We start from the raw sequence: 20,640 nt of genomic DNA, 5'->3' as shown, positions 1-20,640 counted from the left end.
CCGCGCCCGACCCTCTCGAACCCCAACGCAGCGAGCGGCTCAACTCCGGTCGGGGCAACTCCGGTCGGGGCAACTCCGGTCGGGGCCTCTCCCGTCGAACGCAACTCCTTCGACGCAACTCCCGTCGACGCGACTCCTTCGGCGCCTCTCCCGTCGAACGCAACTCCCGTCGACGCAACTCCTTCGACGCAACTCCTTCGGGGCCTCTCCCGTCGAACGCAACTCCTTCGACGCCTCTCCCGTCGACGCGACTCCTTCGACGCCTCTCCCGTCGAACGCAACTCCTTCGACGCAACTCCTTCGACGCGACTCCTTCGGGGGCCTCTCCCGTCGAACGCAACTCCTTCGACGCGACTCCTTCGACGCCTCTCCCGTCGAACGCAACTCCCGTCGACGCCTCTCCTTCGACGCCTCTCCCGTCGAACGCAACTCCTCCCCTCGCCGGTTTGCCCCCCACCCCCCACCCCCCCACCCCCCTGGGCGGTGTTGGCGGGCCAATGCACCGCTACGGGGAGGAGCGGTTCCCCAGGGGCGTCGGTGGGGGGTCGCCCCCCCCCACTGCCGGCAGCCCGCTGGACTCGCGTTTCGCACTGCTGCAGCAGCAGCAGCAGCAGCAGCAAAAGGCGGCGTTCCACTACGCTTCCCCGTCGCGGCATCCCTACCGGGATGCCGCGACGGCCGCCCCGTTGAAGCCGCCGCCGCCGCCGCCGCCCCCTCTCTCCTCCTCCGCCACGGCCGCCCCGGCCGCCCCGGCCGCCGCGGCGGCCGTGAACACGTCCAACGCCTCCGAGGTGCTCACGGCCTTCGGGCTCTCGCCCGACGACCTCACGGAGCTGAGCCGCTACCCGTCGGAGCAGCTGACGCCCGAGAACCTGCCGCGCCTGCTGGGGGAGGTCTACGTGCGCAGGCGGCAGCAGCAGCAGCAGCAGCAGCAGCTGCAGCTGCAGCAGCAGCAGCTGCAGCAGCAACAGCAGCAGCAGCAGCAGCAACAGCAGCAGCAACAGCAGCGCGTCGTCGCCACCGGGCGCCCTGCGGCGGCCGCCCGGACCGAAGGGGCGCCGTCGCTCCGGCCGCCTTCGGCGTTCACGGCGGCCGAGGCGCTGCCGCGGCGGGCGCAGGCGGGCGATGTCCAGGCGGGGCAGTTGGCGCTGCACGTGGTGGACTACGGGCACGGGCGCGGGAGCGGCCCGGGGGAGCGGGCGACGCCCCCGTTGCGGCATTTGCCCGTGCGGCCGCCCCCCCCTTGCCCGCAGCCCCGCCCGCCGTATTCCGGCGACGTCATCGACGGCGGCGGGTACAGGGAGACGCGCGAGGCCGAGTGGCTTCGGGAGCGGGAGCAGCGGCGGCAGCAGCCGGTGGAGCAGCAGCGGGAGCAGCGGCCGCAGCTGGAGCGGCGGGCGCTGCCGCCGCCGCCGTACCCTGTCCGCCTGGACGTCGGCGACGCGTCGGCGGGCTGGCGCGGGCCTGCGCGGGACGGCTACGCCGGAGCCTACGCGGAGAGGGTCGAGTTCAAGCGTCCATCGCCGTCGTCGCCATCGCCGTCGCCGCCGCAGCCGCAGCAGTTCCAGCGGCTGCAGCAGCAGCAGCGGCAGCAGCGGCAGCAGCGGTCGAGCGGCGGTAGCGGCGGCAGCGGCGTGGCAAGCAAGGGCCAGCAGCAGCAGCGCCAGCAGCAGCAGCAGCAGGGGTCGAGCGCGGAGAAGAGGCCGGCCGCGATCGTCGCCTCTCAGTTTCTGCCGTCGATGCCCAAGAGGCCGGATCTCGGCGGCGGGGGCGGCGCTGCCAAGAGCGGCGGCGGCGGCGGCGGCAGAATCGGCGAGGGCGGCGGCAGAGGCGGCGGCGGTAGAAGCGGCGAGGGAGGCGGCAGCGGCGGCAGAAGCGGCAGAGGCGGCGAGGGTAGCGGCGGCAGAGGCGGCGAGGGTAGCGGCGGCAGAAGCGGCGGCAGAAGCGGCGGCGGCGGCAGTAAAAGCGAAGAGGGCGGCGGCCGGAGCGGCGAGGGTCGTGGCAGAAGCGGCGAGGGTAGCGGCAAAAGCGGCGAGCGCAGCGGCAACAGCGGCGAGGGTCGTGGCAGAAGCGGTGAGCGTAGCGGCAAAAGCGGTGAGCGTAGTGGTAAAAGCGGCGAGGGTAGCGGCAGAACCGGCGAGGGTAGCGGCAAAAGCGGTGAGGGTCGCGGCAGAAGCGGCGAGGGTAGCGGCAAAAGCGGCGAGGGTAGCGGCAAAAAGCGGCGAGGGTCGTGGCAGAAGCGGTGAGCGTAGCGGCAAAAGCGGCGAACGTAGTGGTAAAAGCGGCGAGGGTAGTGGCAGAACCGGCGAGGGTAGCGGCAAAAGCGGCGAGCGCAGCGGCAAAAGCGGTGAGCGTAGCGGCAAAAGCGGCGAGGGTAGCGGCAGAACCGGCGAGGGTAGGGGCAAAAGCGGTGAGCGTAGTGGCAAAAGCGGTGAGGGTAGCGGCAAAAGCGGTGAGCGTAGCGGCAAAAGCGGCGAGGGTAGCGGCAGAAGCGGGGGCAAGAACGGCGAGGGTAGCGGCAGAAGCGGCGAGGGTAGCGGCAGAAGCGGCGGCAGAAGCCAGGGCGGCGCGGCGAAGCTGGCGCCGCCCGGCTTCGCGAGCCGCCTTGCCCAGGAGCCGCCCCACAGCTTCCTGCTGCGCGACAGGGCGCTCAAGAAGGAGCTGGAGAACTTCTACGGCCGCTACGTTTCCAACGAGCCCCTCCACTGCCACCTGTGCTTCATGCGCTCCACCGGGCTTAAGGTGAGCGGGGCGGCGGAGGCGGGGAGAGGGGGGGGGATGTGTGGGCTAGGGGTGGGTCATGGCTTGGTTTGAAGAGGAGAGGCGGCGGAGGCGGCGGAGGCGGGGAGAGGGGGGGATGTGTGGGCTAGGGGTGGGTCATGGCTTGGTTTGAAGAGGAGAGGCGGCGGAGGCGGGGAGAGGGGGGGGGTGTGTGGGCTAGGGGTGGGTCATGGCTTGGTTTGAAGAGGAGAGGCGGCGGAGGCGGTGGAGGCGGGGAGAGAGGGGGGGATGTGTGGGCTAGGGGTGGGTCATGGCTTGGTTTGAAGAGGAGAGGCGGTGGAGGAGGCGGGGAGAGGGGGGGGTGTGTGTGGGCTAGGGGTGGGTCATGGCTTGGTTTGAAGAGGAGAGGCGGCGGAGGCGGCGGAGGCGGGGAGAGGGGGGGGGATGTGTGGGCTAGGGGTGGGTCATGGCTTGGTTTGAAGAGGAGCGGAGGCGGGGAGAGGGGGGGGATGTGTGGGCTAGGGGTGGGTCATGGCTTGGTTTGAAGAGGAGAGGCGGCGGAGGCGGGGAGAGGGGGGGGGTGTGTGGGCTAGGGGTGGGTCATGGCTTGGTTTGAAGAGGAGAGGAGCGGAGGCGGGGAGAGGGGGGGGTGTGTGGGCTAGGGGTGGGTCATGGCTTGGTTTGAAGAGGAGAGGCGGCGGAGGCGGCGGAGGCGGCGGAGGCGGGGAGAGGGGGGGGTGTGTGTGGGCTAGGGGTGGGTTATGGCTTGGTTTGAAGAGGAGAGGCGGCGGAGGCGGTGAGAGGGGGGGGTGTGTGTGGGCTAGGGGTGGGTCATGGCTTGGTTTGAAGAGGAGAGGCGGCGGAGGCGGCGGAGGCGGCGGCCGCGGTAGTTCAAGGGTCCGTACCGGACCCAGGGCGGGACGGGACAGACGTACGGAGGGCCCTCGCCGCACCGCACACGGTGCGTGGGGGGCACGGTCGCGGGCCCGCGTGGCCGATGGCGAAGACAAAGATGATGACCCCCCACCCACCACCACCACCACCGACCCCTTCCCACCGGACCCCCCTTTCCATGGTGCCCTGTGAAGGCTCGGCAGAGCGCGAGGGGAGAGGAGGGTTGGGGGCTGCGTGGGCTCACAATCGCCGCACCGGCCAAGTCAACCCCTAGGAGGGGAGGCGGCTTTGGCGCGGGGACGCCGGGATGGGTACGGTGGTTTTTTGGCGGTGGTGGGGGTGGTTTTTGGGTGGGGGGGGGGGAGCCCGGGCTGGTGCCGGTGGATTGACGGCAGCACCGGGGAAGAGCCGGTCACGGTCGCCGTGGCAACCGGGCCCCACCCGTCCACCACTCCGTCATGCTGCGACCTCTTGGCGACCCCCCCACGACGAGCCCCCACGACTACCCAAACGGGCCCGGCGCCGCGTGTCCTGTTGGCGGTGGGTGCTGAACAGGAAGAGGCGGGGCTTTGACAGGAAGAGGCGGGGTTTTGACAGGAAGAGGCGGGGCCTCTGCAGGAAGATGCAGGGAGAGGAGGGGGAGGCGTGGCCTGAAAATGAAAGGCGTGGAGCGGGGAAAAAAAGGAAGAGGTTGGAGGCGTGGTGGTGGGTGGTGGGTGGTGGTGGGTGGTGGTGGGGGGGTGGTGGTGGGGTGGTGGTGGGGGGGGGTGGTGGGTGGTGTGGGTGTGGGGGGGGGTGGTGGTGGGTGGTGTGGGTGTGGTGGGGGGGTGGGAAAAGCTGGGGCCGATGGAGGTTGAACTTCTCTACCGCTACACTACCGCTACACTACCGCTACACTACACTACCGCTACACTACCACTACACTACCACTATACTACCGCTACACTACCGCTACACTACCACTACTCTACCACTACACTACACTACCACTGCACTACCACTGCACTACCACTACACTACCACTACACTACCACTACACTACCACTACCACTACTCTACCGCTACCACTACACTACCACTGCACTACCACTACACTACCACTACACTACCACTACACTACCACTGCACTACCACTACCACTACACTACCACTGCACTACCACTACACTACCACTGCACTACCACTACACTACCACTACACTACCACTGCACTACCACTACACTACCACTACACTACCACTACCACTACACTACCGCTACACTACCACTACACTACCGCTACACTACCGCTGCACTACCGCTGCACTACACTACCACTACTCTACCACTACACTACCACTACACTACCACTACACTACACTACCACTACACTACCGCTACACTACCGCTGCACTACCGCTGCACTACACTACCACTACTCTACCACTACACTACCACTACACTACCACTACACTACACTACCACTACCGCTACACTACCGCTGCACTACCGCTGCACTACACTACCGCTACACTACCGCTACACTACCGCTGCACTACCGCTGCACTACGCTACCACTACACTACCACTACACTACCACTACACTACCACTACACTACCACAACCACTACACTACCACTACACTACCACTACACTACCGCTACTCTACACTACCACTACACTACCGCTACACTACCGCTACACTACCACTACACTACCACTACACTACCGCTACTCTCCTTTGCTCACTCGGCCTGGCCCTACTGACATCGCAACTTCACCCCTGCAGTGAGTGAGTGGGGTTGGTAGGTGGGTGGGTGTGTAGGTGAGTGAGTGGGTGGGTGAGCGAGGTGAGGTGAGTGAGCGAGGTGAGGTGAGTGAGTGAGGTGAGTGAGTGGATGGGTGAGCGAGGTGAGTGAGTGGGTGGGGTGAGGTGAGTGGGTGAGTGAGCGAGGTGAGTGAGCGAGGAGAGGTGAGTGAGCGAGGTGAGTGAGCGTGGTGAGGTGAGTGAGCGAGGTGAGTGAGTGGGTGGGTGAGCGAGGTGAGGTGAGTGAGCGAGGTGAGGTGAGTGGGTGGGTGAGCGAGGTGAGTGAGTGGGTGGGTGAGCGAGGTGAGGTGAGTGAGGTGAGTGAGTGGGTGGGTGAGCGAGGTGAGTGAGTGGGTGGGTGAGTGAGGTGAGTGAGTGGGTGGGTGAGCGAGGTGAGTGAGCGAGGTGAGCGAGGTGAGTGAGTGGTGGGTGAGCGAGATGAGGTGAGTGAGCGAGGTGAGTGAGCGAGGTGAGGTGGGGTGAGCGAGGTGAGTGAGCGAGGTGAGTGAGCGAGGTGAGTGAGTGGGTGGGTGAGCGAGTGGGTGGGTGAGCGAGGTGAGTGAGCGAGGTGAGGTGAGTGGGTGGGTGAGCGAGGTGAGCGAGTGGGTGGGTGAGCGAGGTGAGCGAGGTGAGGTGAGTGAGCGAGGTGAGGTGAGGTGAGTGAGCGAGGTGAGGTGAGGTGAGTGAGCGAGGTGAGTGAGTGGGTGGGTGAGGTGAGTGAGCGAGGTGAGTGAGCGAGGTGAGCGAGGTGAGTGAGCGAGGTGAGTGAGTGGGTGGGTGAGTGAGCGAGCGAGGTGAGTGAGAGAGGTGAGTGAGAGAGGTGGGTGAGCGAGGTGAGGTGAGTGAGCGAGGTGAGTGAGTGGGTGGGTGAGCGAGGTGAGTGAGCGAGGTGAGCGAAGTGAGTGAGTGAGCGAGGTGAGTGAGTGGGTGGGTGAGTGAGTGAGTGAGCGAGGTGAGGTGAGTGAGTGGGTGGGTGAGCGAGGTGAGGTGAGTGGGTGGGTGAGCGAGGTGAGGTGAGTGAGGTGAGTGAGTGGGTGGGTGAGTGAGTGAGTGAGCGAGGTGAGTGAGCGAGGTGGTGAGTGAGTGGGTGGGTGAGCGAGGTGAGTGAGCGAGGTGAGTGAGCGAGGTGAGTGAGTGGGTGGGTGAGCGAGTGGGTGGGTGAGCGAGGTGAGTGAGCGAGGTGAGGTGAGTGGGTGGGTGAGCGAGGTGAGCGAGTGGGTGGGTGAGCGAGGTGAGCGAGGTGAGGTGAGTGAGCGAGGTGAGGTGAGGTGAGTGAGTGAGCGAGGTGAGGTGAGGTGAGTGAGCGAGGTGAGTGAGTGGGTGGGTGAGGTGAGTGAGCGAGGTGAGTGAGCGAGGTGAGCGAGGTGAGTGAGCGAGGTGAGTGAGTGGGTGGGTGAGGTGAGTGAGCGAGGTGAGTGAGCGAGGTGAGCGAGGTGAGTGAGCGAGGTGAGTGAGTGGGTGGGTGAGTGAGCGAGCGAGGTGAGTGAGAGAGGTGAGTGAGAGAGGTGGGTGAGCGAGGTGAGGTGAGTGAGCGAGGTGAGTGAGTGGGTGGGTGAGCGAGGTGAGTGAGCGAGGTGAGCGAAGTGAGTGAGTGAGCGAGGTGAGTGAGTGGGTGGGTGAGTGAGTGAGTGAGCGAGGTGAGTGAGTGAGGTGAGTGAGTGAGCGAGGTGAGGTGAGTGGGTGGGTGAGCGAGGTGAGCGAGGTGAGTGAGCGAGGTGAGTGAGCGAGGTGAGTGAGCGAGGTGAGTGAGCGAGGTGAGGTGAGCGAGGTGAGTGAGTGGGTGGGTGAGCGAGGTGAGTGAGCGAGGTGAGTGAGTGAGCGAGGTGAGTGAGCGAACGAGGTGAGTGAGCGAGGTGAGGTGAGTGAGTGGGTGGGTGAGCGAGGTGAGGTGAGTGAGCGAGGTGAGTGAGCGAGCGAGGTGAGGTGAGTGAGCGAGGTGAGTGAGTGGGTGGGTGAGCGAGGTGAGTGAGCGAGGTGAGCGAAGTGAGTGAGTGAGCGAGGTGAGTGAGTGGGTGGGTGAGTGAGTGAGCGAGGTGAGTGAGTGAGGTGAGTGAGTGAGCGAGGTGAGGTGAGTGAGTGGGTGGGTGAGCGAGGTGAGGTGTGTGGGTGGGTGAGCGAGGTGAGGTGAGTGAGCGAGGTGAGTGAGTGGGTGGGTGAGTGAGTGAGTGAGGTGAGTGAGTGAGGTGAGTGAGTGGGTGAGTGAGTGGGTGAGCGAGGTGAGGTGAGTGAGCGAGGTGAGTGAGTGGGTGGGTGAGTGAGTGAGTGAGGTGAGTGAGTGAGGTGAGTGAGGTGAGGTGAGGTGAGTGAGTGAGCGAGGTGAGTGAGTGAGGTGAGTGAGTGAGGTGAGTGAGTGAGCGAGTCTGCGTCTAACCCTGGGCCTGCAGCGATTTGTCCGGGGCCGTTCTCTTTGCCCTGTTGCTCGACACTGATCTGAGCCGTGCGATGGCTCACTGGGTGGTGAGTGTGACTCTCCCTCCCTCCCCTCCCTCCCTCTCCTCCCTCCCTCCCTCCCCTCCCTCTCCTCCCTCTCCTCCCTCCCCTCCCTCTCCTCCCTCCCTCCCTCTCCTCCCTCCCCTCCCTCCCCTCCCTCTCCTCCCTCTCCACCCTCTCCTCTCTCTCCTCTCTCCCTCCCTCCCTCCCCTCCCTCTCCTCCCTCCCTCCCCTCCCTCTCTTCCCTCCCTCCTCCTTCCCCTCCCTCCCCTCCCTCTCCTCCCTCTCATCCCTCTCCACCCTCCCCTCTCACCCTCCCTCTCCTCCCTCCTCCCTCCCCTCCCTCCCTCCCCCCCTTCCTCCCCTCCCTCCCTCTCCTCTCTCCCTCCCCTCCCTCTCCACCCTCTCCTCCCTCTCCTCCCTCCCTCCCTCCCTCCCTCCCTCCCCTCCCTCCCCTCCCTCCCTCCCCTCCCTCTCCTCCCTCCCTTTCTCCCCTCCCTCTCCTCCCTCCCTCTCCTCCCTCCCTCCCCTCCCTCTCCTCCCTCCTCACAGACTTGGGAGAGCCACGTGAATGGACGCAGGCATGAGCTGCGCTGTGAGCTCTTTAAGGAGCGGTGAGCTCGCTCACCCAACCACTCACCCAACTCACCCACACACCAAGTCACACACCAACCCACTCACCAACTCGCACACCAACCCACTCACCAACTCGCACACTAACCCACTCACCAACTCGCACACCAACCCACTCACCAACTCACACACCAACCCACTCACCAACTCGCACACCAACCCACTCACCAACTCGCACACCAAGTCACACAGCAACTCGCCCAACCACTCACCCAACTCACCCACCCACCAACTCACACACCAACCCACTCACCAACTCGCACACCAACTCACACAGCAACTCGCCCAACACTCACCCAACTCACCCACCACCAACCCACTCACCAACTCGCACACCAAGTCACACAGCAACTCGCCCAACCACTCACCCAACTCACCAACTCGCACACCAACTCACACACCAAGTCACACAGCAACTCACACACCAACCCACACACCAACTCGCCCAACCACTCACCCAACTCACCCACTCACCAACTCACACACCAACTCACACACCAACTCACACACCAACTCGCCCAACCACTCACCCAACTCACCCACTCACCAACTCACACACCAACCCACTCACCAACTCGCACACCAAGTCACACAGCAACTCGCCCAACCACTCACCCAACTCACCCACCCACCAACTCACACACCAACCCACTCACCAACTCGCACACCAACCCACTCACCAACTCGCACACCAAGTCACACAGCAACTCGCCCAACCACTCACCCAACTCACCAACTCGCACACCAACTCACACACCAAGTCACACAGCAACTCACACACCAACCCACACACCAACTCGCCCAACCACTCACCCAACTCACCCACTCACCAACTCACACACCAACTCACACACCAACTCACACACCAACTCGCCCAACCACTCACCCAACTCACCCACCCACCAACTCACACACCAACCCACTCACCAACTCGCACACCAACTCACACACCAAGTCACACAGCAACTCACACACCAAGTCACACAGCAACTCACACACCAAGTCACGCAGCAACTCACACACCAAGTCACGCAGCAACTCGCCCACCACTCACCCAACTCACCCACCCACCAACTCACCCACTCACCAACTCACACACCAACCACCCACCAACTCACACACCAACTCACACACCAAGTCACACACCAACTCACACACCAAGTCACACAGCAACTCGCCCAACCACTCACCCAACTCACCCACTCACCAACTCACACACCAACCCACTCACCAACTCGCACACCAACCCACTCACCAACTCGCACACCAACTCACACACCAAGTCACACAGCAACTCGCCCAACCACTCAACCAACTCACCCACCCACCAACTCACACACCAACTCACACACCAAGTCACACAGCAACTCGCCCAACCACTCACCCAACTCACCCACCCACCAACTCGCACACCAACCCACTCACCAACTCGCACACCAACCCACTCACCAACTCGCACACCAACTCGCACACCAAGTCACACAGCAACTCGCCCAACCACTCACCCAACTCACCTACTCACCAACTCGCACACCAACTCACACACCAAGTCACACAGCAACTCGCCCAACCACTCACCCAACTCACCCACTCACCAACTCACACACCAACCCACTCACCAACTCACACACCAACTCACACACCAAGTCACACAGCAACTCGCCCAACCACTCACCCAACTCACCCACTCACCAACTCACACACCAACCCACTCACCAACTCGCACACCAACCCACTCACCAACTCGCACACCAACCCACTCACCAACTCGCACACCAACTCACACACCAAGTCACACAGCAACTCGCTCAACCACTCACCCAACCCACCCACACACCAACTCACACACCAAGTCACACAGCAACTCGCCCAACCACTCACCCAACCCACCCACCCACCAACTCGCACACCAACTCACACACCAAGTCACACAGCAACTCGCCCAACCACTCACCCAACTCACCCACACACCAACTCACACACCAAGTCACACAGCAACTCGCCCAACCACTCACCCAACTCACCCACCCACCAACTCACACACCAACCCACTCACCAACTCGCACACCAACTCACACACCAAGTCACACAGCAACTCGCCCAACCACTCACCCAACTCACCCACCCACCAACTCACACACCAACCCACTCACCAACTCGCACACCAACTCACACACCAAGTCACACAGCAACTCGCCCAACCACTCACCCAACTCACCCACCCACCAACTCACACACCAACTCACACACCAAGTCACACAGCAACTCGCCCAACCACTCACCCAACTCACCAACCCACCCACTCACACACCAACCCACTCACCAACTCGCACACCAACTCACACACCAAGTCACACAGCAACTCGCCCAACCACTCACCCAACTCACCCACTCACCAACTCACACACCAACCCACTCACCAACTCGCACACCAACTCGCCCAACCACTCACCCAACTCACCCACTCACCAACTCACACACCAACCCACCCACCAACTCACACACCAACCCACTCACCAACTCGCACACAAACTCACACACCAAGTCACACAGCTCGCTCGCCCAACCACTCACCCAACCCACCCACCCACCAACTCGCACACCAACTCACACACCAACTCACCAAGTCACACACCCACCAACTCACACACTCACTCACCAACCCACCCACTCACCAACCCACACACCAACTCACCAACCCACACACCAACTCACCAACCCACCCACTTACCAACCCACCCACCCACCAACTCACTCACCAACTCGCACACCAACTCACTCACCAACTCGCACACCAACTCACACACCAACCCACACACAAACTCACCAAGTCACACACCCACCAACTCACACACCCACTCACCAACCCACCCACTCACCAACCCACACACCAAATCACCAACTCACACACCAACTCGCGCACCAACTCACCAAGTCACACACCCAACCACTCACCAACCCACCCACTCACCAACTCACATACCCACTCACCAACCCACCCACTCAACAACTCGCCCAACAACCCACCCAACCACTCGCCCAGCCACTCACCAACCAACCCACTCACCAACTCACACACTCACTCACCAAGTCAAACACTCACCAACTCACACACCCACCCACCAACTCACACACCCACTCACCCACCCACCAACTCACCCACCAACCCACCCACCCACCAACTCACACACACACTCACCAAGTCACACAACCACCCACTCACCAACCCACCCACCCACCAACTCACCCACCCACTCACCAACTCAGACACCAACTCACACACCAACCCACCCACCCACCAACTCACACACCCACTCACCAACCCACCCACCAACTCACTCACCAACCCACCCACCAACTCACTCACCAACCCACCCACAAACTCACACACCCACTCACCAACCCACCCACCAACTCGCACACCCACTCACCAAGTCACACACCCACTCACCAACTCAGGCACCCACTCACCATCCAACCCACCAACTCACTCACCAACTCAACCAATTCACCCACCAACTCACCCACCAACCCACCCATCCACCAACTCACACATCCACCAACTCACACACCCACTCACCAACTCATACACCCACCAACCCACCCACCCACCAACCCACCCACCCACCAACTCACACACCCACTCACCAACTCACACACCCACTCAACAACTCACACACCCACTCACCAACCCACCCACCCACCAACTCACACACCCACTCACCAACTCAGACACCCACTCACCAACCCGCCCACCCACCAACTCACACACCCACTCACCAGCCCACCCACCAACTCACCCACCAACCCACCCACCCACCAACTCACACACCCACTCACCAACTCACACACCCACTCACCAACCCACCCACCCAGCAACTCACACACCCACTCACCAATTCAGACACCCACCCACCACCCACCCACCAACTCACACACCCACTCGCCACCCACCAACTCACCCACCGACTCAACCACTCACCGCCCACTCACCAACTCACTCAACCATTCACCCTTCCACCCAACCACTCACCACCTACTCACCAACTTACCCACTCACTCACCCAACCACTCACCCACTCAACCACTCACCCGTTTATCAAGATGTTGAAGCTGTTTGTTTTATTGTTGCAGATTTTTCAAGAATGGAGAATATAAAGGGTAAGTGCTAGAAATGGGGGTCACAGTGCTAGAGATGGGGGTCACAGCGCTAGAGATGGGGGTCACAGCGCTAGAGATGGGGGTCACAGTGCTAGAGATGAGGGTCACAGTGGTAGAGATGGGGGTCACAGTGTTAGAGATGGGGGGGTCACAGTGTTAGAGATGGGGGTCACAGTGCTAGAGATGGGGGGGTCACAGTGCTAGAGATGGGGGTCATAGTGTTAGAGATGGGGGTCACAGTGTTAGAGATGGGGGTCACAGTGTTAGAGATGGGGGTCCCAGTGTTAGAGATGGGGGTCACAGCGCTAGAGATGGGGGTCACAGTGCTAGAGATTGGGGGGTCACAGCGCTAGAGATGGGGGGGTCACAGCGCTAGAGATTGGGGGGTCACAGCGCTAGAGATGGGGGGGTCACAGCGCTAGAGATGGGGGTCACAGCGCTAGAGATGGGGGTCACAGTGCTAGAGATTGGGGGGTCACAGTGCTAGAGATGGGGGTCACAGCGCTAGAGATGGGGGTCACAGCGCTAGAGATGGGGGTCACAGCGCTAGAGATGGGGGTCACAGTGTTAGAGATGGTGGTCACAGTGTTAGAGATGGGGGTCACAGCACTAGAGATGGGGGTCACAGTGCTAGAGATGGGGGTCACAGTGCTAGAGATGGGGGTCACAGTGCTAGAGATGGGGGTCACAGCGCTAGAGATGGGGGTCACAGTGCTAGAGATGGGGGTCACAGCGCTAGAGATTGGGGGGTCACAGCGCTAGAGATTGGGGGGTCACAGCGCTAGAGATGGGGGTTACAGTGCTAGAGATTGGGGGGTCACAGCGCTAGAGATTGTGGGGGTCTCACAGCGCTAGAGATTGGGGGGGGGTCTCACAGCACTAGAGATTGGGGGGTCACAGCGCTAGAGATGGGGGTTACAGTGCTAGAGATTGGGGGGTCACAGCGCTAGATATTGTGGGGGTCTCACAGCGCTAGAGATTGGGGGGGGGGTCTCACAGTGCTAGAGATTGGGGGGGTCACAGTGCTAGAGATTGGGGTCTCACAGCGCTAGAGATTGGGGGGGTCACAGTGCTAGAGATGGGGGTCACAGTGCTAGAGATGGGGGTCACAGTGTTAGAGATGGGGGTCACAGTGTTAGAGATGGGGGTCATAGCACTAGAGATGGGGGTCACAGTGCTAGAGATGGGGGTCACAGTGCTAGAGATGGGGGGTCACAGTGCTACAGATGGGGGTCACAGTGCTAGAGATGGGGGTCACAGTGTTAGAGATGGGGGGGGTCACAGTGCTAGAGATTGGGGTCTCACAGCGCTAGAGATTGGGGGGGTCACAGTGCTAGAGATTGGGGGGTCACAGCGCTAGAGATGGGGGTCACAACGCTAGAGATTGGGGGGTCACAGTGCTAGAGATTGGGGGGGGGTCACAGCGCTAGAGATGGGGGGGGGGTCTCACAGCGCTAGAGATTGGGGGGGGGTCTCACAGCGCTAGAGATTGTGGGGGTCTCACAGCGCTAGAGATGGGGGGGGGGTCTCACAGCGCTAGAGATTGTGGGGGTCTCACAGCGCTAGAGATTGTGGGGGTCTCACAGCGCTAGAGATTGGGGGGGGGTCTCACAGCGCTACAGATGGGGGGGTCACAGTGCTATAGATGGGGGTCACAGTGTTAGAGATGGGGGGGTCACAGTCCTAGAGATTGGGGTCTCACAGCGCTAGAGATTGGGGGGGGTCACAGTGCTAGAGATGGGGGTCACAGTGCTAGAGATGGGGGTCACAGTGTTAGAGATGGGGGTCACAGTGTTAGAGATGGGGGTCACAGCACTAGAGATGGGGGTCACAGTGCTAGAGATGGGGGTCACAGTGCTAGAGATGGGGGGGTCACAGTGCTAGAGATGGGGGTCACAGTGCTAGAGATGGGGGTCACAGTGCTAGAGATGGGGGTCACAGTGTTAGAGATGGGGGTCACAGTGCTAGAGATGGGGGTTACAGTGCTAGAGATGGGGGTCACAGTGCTAGAGATGGGGGGGGTCACAGTGCTAGAGATGGGGGGGTCACAGCGCTAGAGATGGGGGTCACAGCGCTAGAGATGGGGGTCACAGTGCTAGAGATGGGGGTCACAGTGTTAGAGATGGGGGTCACAGTGCTAGAGATGGGGGTCACAGTGCTAGAGATGGGGGTCACAGTGCTAGAGATGGGGGTCACAGTGTTAGAGTTAGGGGTCACAGTGTTAGAGATGGGGGTCACAGTGCTAGAGATGGGGGTCACAGTGTTAGAGATGGGGGTCACAGTGTTAGAGATGGGGGGGTCACAGTGCTACAGATGGGGGTCACAGTGCTAGAGATGGGGGTCACAGTGCTAGAGATGGGGGTCACAGTGTTAGAGATGGGGGTCACAGTGTTAGAGTTAGGGGTCACAGTGTTAGAGATGGGGGTCACAGTGCTAGAGATGGGGGTTACAGTGCTAGAGATGGGGGTCACAGTGCTAGAGATGGGGGGGGTCACAGTGCTAGAGATGGGGGGGTCACAGCGCTAGAGATGGGGGTCACAGCGCTAGAGATGGGGGTCACAGTGCTAGAGATGGGGGTCACAGTGTTAGAGATGGGGGTCACAGTGCTAGAGATGGGGGTCACAGTGCTAGAGATGGGGGTCACAGTGCTAGAGATGGGGGTCACAGTGCTAGAGATGGGGATCACAGTGTTAGAGATGGGGGTCACAGTGTTAGAGATGGGGGTCACAGTGCTAGAGATGGGGGTCACAGTGCTAGAGATGGGGGTCACAGTGTTAGAGTTAGGGGTCACAGTGTTAGAGATGGGGGTCACAGTGCTAGAGATGGGGGTCACAGTGTTAGAGATGGGGGTCACAGTGTTAGAGATGGGGGTCACAGTGCTAGAGATGGGGGTCACAGTGCTAGAGATGGGGGTCTCACAGCGCTAGAGATTGGGGGGTCTCACAGCGCTAGAGATTGGGGGGTCACAGCGCTAGAGATTGGGGGGTCACAGCGCTAGAGATTGTGGGGGTCTCACAGCGCTAGAGATTGGGGAGTCACAGCGCTAGAGATTTGGGGGGGTCTCACAGCGCTACAGATGGGGGGGTCACAGTGCTATAGATGGGGGTCACAGTGTTAGAGATGGGGGGGTCACAGTCCTAGAGATTGGGGTCTCACAGCGCTAGAGATTGGGGGGGGTCACAGTGCTAGAGATGGGGGTCACAGTGCTAGAGATGGGGGTCACAGTGTTAGAGATGGGGGTCACAGTGTTAGAGATGGGGGTCACAGCACTAGAGATGGGGGTCACAGTGCTAGAGATGGGGGTCACAGTGCTAGAGATGGGGGGGTCACAGTGCTACAGATGGGGGTCACAGTGCTAGAGATGGGGGTCACAGTGCTAGAGATGGGGGTCACAGTGTTAGAGATGGGGGTCACAGTGCTAGAGATGGGGGTTACAGTGCTAGAGATGGGGGTCACAGTGCTAGAGATGGGGGGGGTCACAGTGCTAGAGATGGGGGGGTCACAGCGCTAGAGATGGGGGTCACAGCGCTAGAGATGGGGGTCACAGTGCTAGAGATGGGGGTCACAGTGTTAGAGATGGGGGTCACAGTGCTAGAGATGGGGGTCACAGTGCTAGAGATGGGGGTCACAGTGCTAGAGATGGGGGTCACAGTGTTAGAGTTAGGGGTCACAGTGTTAGAGATGGGGGTCACAGTGCTAGAGATGGGGGTCACAGTGTTAGAGATGGGGGTCACAGTGTTAGAGATGGGGGGGTCACAGTGCTACAGATGGGGGTCACAGTGCTAGAGATGGGGGTCACAGTGCTAGAGATGGGGGTCACAGTGTTAGAGATGGGGGTCACAGTGTTAGAGTTAGGGGTCACAGTGTTAGAGATGGGGGCCACAGTGCAAGAGATGGGGGTTACAGTGCTAGAGATGGGGGTCACAGTGCTAGAGATGGGGGGGGTCACAGTGCTAGAGATGGGGGGGTCACAGCGCTAGAGATGGGGGTCACAGCGCTAGAGATGGGGGTCACAGTGCTAGAGATGGGGGTCACAGTGTTAGAGATGGGGGTCACAGTGCTAGAGATGGGGGTCACAGTGCTAGAGATGGGGGTCACAGTGCTAGAGATGGGGGTCACAGTGTTAGAGTTAGGGGTCACAGTGTTAGAGATGGGGGTCACAGTGCTAGAGATGGGGGTCACAGTGTTAGAGATGGGGGTCACAGTGTTAGAGATGGGGGTCACAGTGCTAGAGATGGGGGTCACAGTGTTAGAGATGGGGGTCACAGTGCTAGAGATGGGGGTCTCACAGCGCTAGAGATTGGGGGGTCTCACAGCGCTAGAGATTGGGGGGTCACAGCGCTAGAGATTGGGGGGTCACAGCGCTAGAGATTGTGGGGGTCTCACAGCGCTAGAGATTGGGGAGTCACAGCGCTAGAGATTGGGGGGGTCTCACAGCGCTAGAGATTGGGGGGTCACAGCGCTAGAGATTGGGGGGTCACAGCGCTAGAGACTGTGGGGGTCTCACAGCGCTAGAGATTGGGGAGTCACAGCGCTAGAGATTGGGGGGGGTCTCACAGCGCTAGAGATTGGGGGGTCACAGCGCTAGAGATTGGGGGGTCACAGCGCTAGAGATTGTGGGGGTCTCACAGCGCTAGAGATTGTGGGGGTCTCACAGCGCTAGAGATTGGGGGGGGTCTCACAGCGCTAGAGATGGGGGGGGGGGTCTCACAGCGCTACGCCTCTCTCTCCCCTCCCCTTCCCCCAGCCTCACTTCCCCCGTAGCTTCTCCCGCACCACCTCCAGCAGCAGCGGCGGCTGCGGCTGCGGCCGCCCCCACCGTCGCGTCACGAGCAGCTCCCCCAGCGGGGACGACGCGCGGCGTTGCCTCGGACCCGGCTGGCGGTGGTGGTGGTGGCGGTGGTGGTGGCGGTGGTGGTGGTGGTGGCGGTGGTGGTGGCGGTGGTGGTGGTGCATCGGCCGCTGTGACTGACGAGACGTCGGAGCCTAGGGCAGGTAGCCGCTGCGGTGATGGGCGAATCGTCGTGAGCAGTCGCGTCTGCGTCCGCATCATCGTCGCGACCGCCACCGCCACCGCCACCACTACCATCATCATCTTCTTAGTGACCAACATCACCATCATCATCACCATCATCATCTTCTTAGTGACCAACATCATCATCACCATCACCACCATCACCACCATCATCTTCTTAGTGACCAACATCATCATCACCATCACCACCACTACCATCATCATCTTCTTAGTGACCAACATCAACATCATCACCACCGTCATCATCACCATCATCATCTTCCCCGTGACCACCGTCATCATCATCACCATCATCATCTTCTTAGTGACCAACGTCATCATCATCATCATCATCACCACCATCATCATCACCATCATCATCTTCCCCGTGACCACCGTCATCATCATCACCATCATCATCTTCTTAGTGACCAACATCATCATCATCACCATCACCACCATCACCACCATCATCATCACCACCATCACCATCATCTTCTTAGTGACCACCGTCAGCATCACCACCATCACCACCATCACCACCGTCATCATCACCACCATCATCATCATCACCATCACCGTCATCATCACCACCATCATCACCACCATCATCATCATCTTCTTAGTGACCACCGTCATCATCATCATCACCACCATCATCTTCTTAGTGACCACCGTCAGCATCACCACCATCACCACCGTCATCATCACCACCATCATCATCTTCTTAGTGACCAACATCAACATCATCATCATCACCACCATCATCATCACCATCACCATCATCTTCTTAGTGACCACCGTCAGCATCACCACCATCACCACCATCACCACCGTCATCATCACCACCATCATCATCATCACCATCACCGTCATCATCACCACCATCATCACCACCATCATCATCATCTTCTTAGTGACCACCATCATCACCATAATCACCGTCATCGTCATCATCACCACCACCATCACCGCCATCATCATCTTCTTAGTGACCACCGTCAGCATCACCACCATCACCACCGTCATCATCACCACCATCATCATCTTCTTAGTGACCAACATCATCATCATCATCACCGTCATCATCACCACCATCATCTTCTTCTTAGTGACCACCGTCATCATCACCACCATCACCACCGTCATCATCACCACCATCATCTTCTTAGTGACCAACATCATCATCATCATCACCGTCATCATCACCACCATCATCTTCTTCTTAGTGACCACCGTCATCATCACCACCATCACCACCGTCATCATCACCACCATCATCATCTTCTTAGTGACCAACATCATCATCATCATCACCGTCATCATCACCACCATCATCTTCTTCTTAGTGACCACCGTCATCATCACCACCATCACCACCGTCATCATCACCACCATCATCTTCTTAGTGACCAACATCATCATCATCGTCATCATCATCACCACCATCACCACTGTCATCATCATCACCACCATCATCACCGTCATCATCACCATCATCATCTTCCCCGTGACCACCATCATCATCATCACCATCATCATCTTCTTAGTGACCAACGTCATCATCATCACCATCATCACCATCACCACCATCATCTTCCCCGTGACCACTGTCATCATCATCACCATCATCACCACCGTCATCATCACTACCATCATCTTCTTCTTAGTGACCACCATCATCACCATAATCACCACCATCACCACTGTCATCATCACCATCATCACCACCATCATCATCTTCTCCGTGACCACCGTCATCATCACCATCATCTTCTTAGTGACCACCGTCATCACCACCATCACCACCATCATCACCATAATCACCACCGTCATCATCATCATCACCATCATCACCACCATCATCATCTTCTCCGTGACCACCGTTATCATCATCACCACTGTCATCATCGTCACCATAATCATCTTCTCCGTGACCACCGTCATCATCATCACCATCATCATCTTCTTAGTAACCACCGTCATCATCGTCACCACCATCACCACCGTCATCATCATCACGACCATCACCACCGTCATCATTACCACCATCATCACCATCACCACCACCATCTTCCCCGTGACCACTGTCACCATCATCATCTTCTTAGTGACCACCGTCATCATCATCACCATCATCACCACCGTCATCATCACCATCATCACCACCGTCATCATCACCACCATCATCTTCTTCTTAGTGACCACCGTCAGCATCACCACCATCACCACCATCATCATCACCACCATCATCATCTTCTTAGTGACCACCATCATCACCATAATCACCACCATCACCACCGTCATCATCATCATCATCATCACCATCATCACCACCATCATCATCTTCTCCGTGACCACCGTCATCATCATCACCACTGTCATCATCACCACCATCATCTTCTTCTTAGTGACCACCGTCAGCATCACCACCATCACCACCATCATCATCACCACCATCATCATCTTCTTAGTGACCACCATCATCACCATAATCACCACCATCACCACCGTCATCATCATCATCATCATCACCATCATCACCACCATCATCATCTTCTCCGTGACCACCGTCATCATCATCACCACTGTCATCATCACCACCATCATCATCTTCCCCGTGACCACTGTCATCATCACCACCATCACCACCGTCATCATCATCACCATAATCATCTTCTCCGTGACCACCGTCATCATCATCACCATCATCATCTTCTTAGTGACCACCGTCATCACCACCATCACCACCGTCATCATCATCATAATCACCACCGTCATCATCACCACCATCACCACCGTCATCATCACCACCATTATCATCTTATTCGTGACCACCGTCATCATCATCATCACCACCATCACCACCATCATCACCACCATCACCACCATCACCACCACCATCATCATCATCACCAGCAGCTTCGTCATCATCATTACCATCATCATCATCACCAACAGCTTCATCATCACCATCAACATCATCACCATCATCACCATCA

The 20,640-nt window shown here is 59.5% G+C and overlaps 1 protein-coding gene across 3 annotated transcripts in view; it reads left to right on the top strand.

Moving 5' to 3' along the window:
- The first annotated feature begins 1,004 nt into the window (after nucleotides 1-1,004).
- The window catches only part of LOC116958799 (uncharacterized), a 109,923-nt gene continuing 90,287 nt past the window's right edge, over nucleotides 1,005-20,640 (top strand). For all 3 annotated transcript variants that reach the window (XM_076057647.1, XM_076057646.1, XM_076057645.1), the window contains exons 1-4: nucleotides 1,005-2,742; nucleotides 8,383-8,444; nucleotides 12,598-12,624; nucleotides 17,372-17,619. In XM_076057647.1, the coding sequence (XP_075913762.1) occupies nucleotides 1,126-2,742; nucleotides 8,383-8,444; nucleotides 12,598-12,624; nucleotides 17,372-17,619 (1,954 nt within the window). In that variant the 5' untranslated portion in view covers nucleotides 1,005-1,125. The remainder of the gene's footprint in view (nucleotides 2,743-8,382; nucleotides 8,445-12,597; nucleotides 12,625-17,371; nucleotides 17,620-20,640) is intronic.

The sequence above is a fragment of the Petromyzon marinus genome, chromosome 83 (assembly GCF_048934315.1).
Source record: "Petromyzon marinus isolate PM22_M1 ecotype Great Lakes invasive population chromosome 83, UKy_Petmar_22M1.pri1.0, whole genome shotgun sequence".
Classification (NCBI taxonomy): Eukaryota; Metazoa; Chordata; class Hyperoartia; order Petromyzontiformes; family Petromyzontidae; genus Petromyzon; species Petromyzon marinus.
This window is presented reverse-complemented; position numbering and strand designations above follow the sequence as displayed.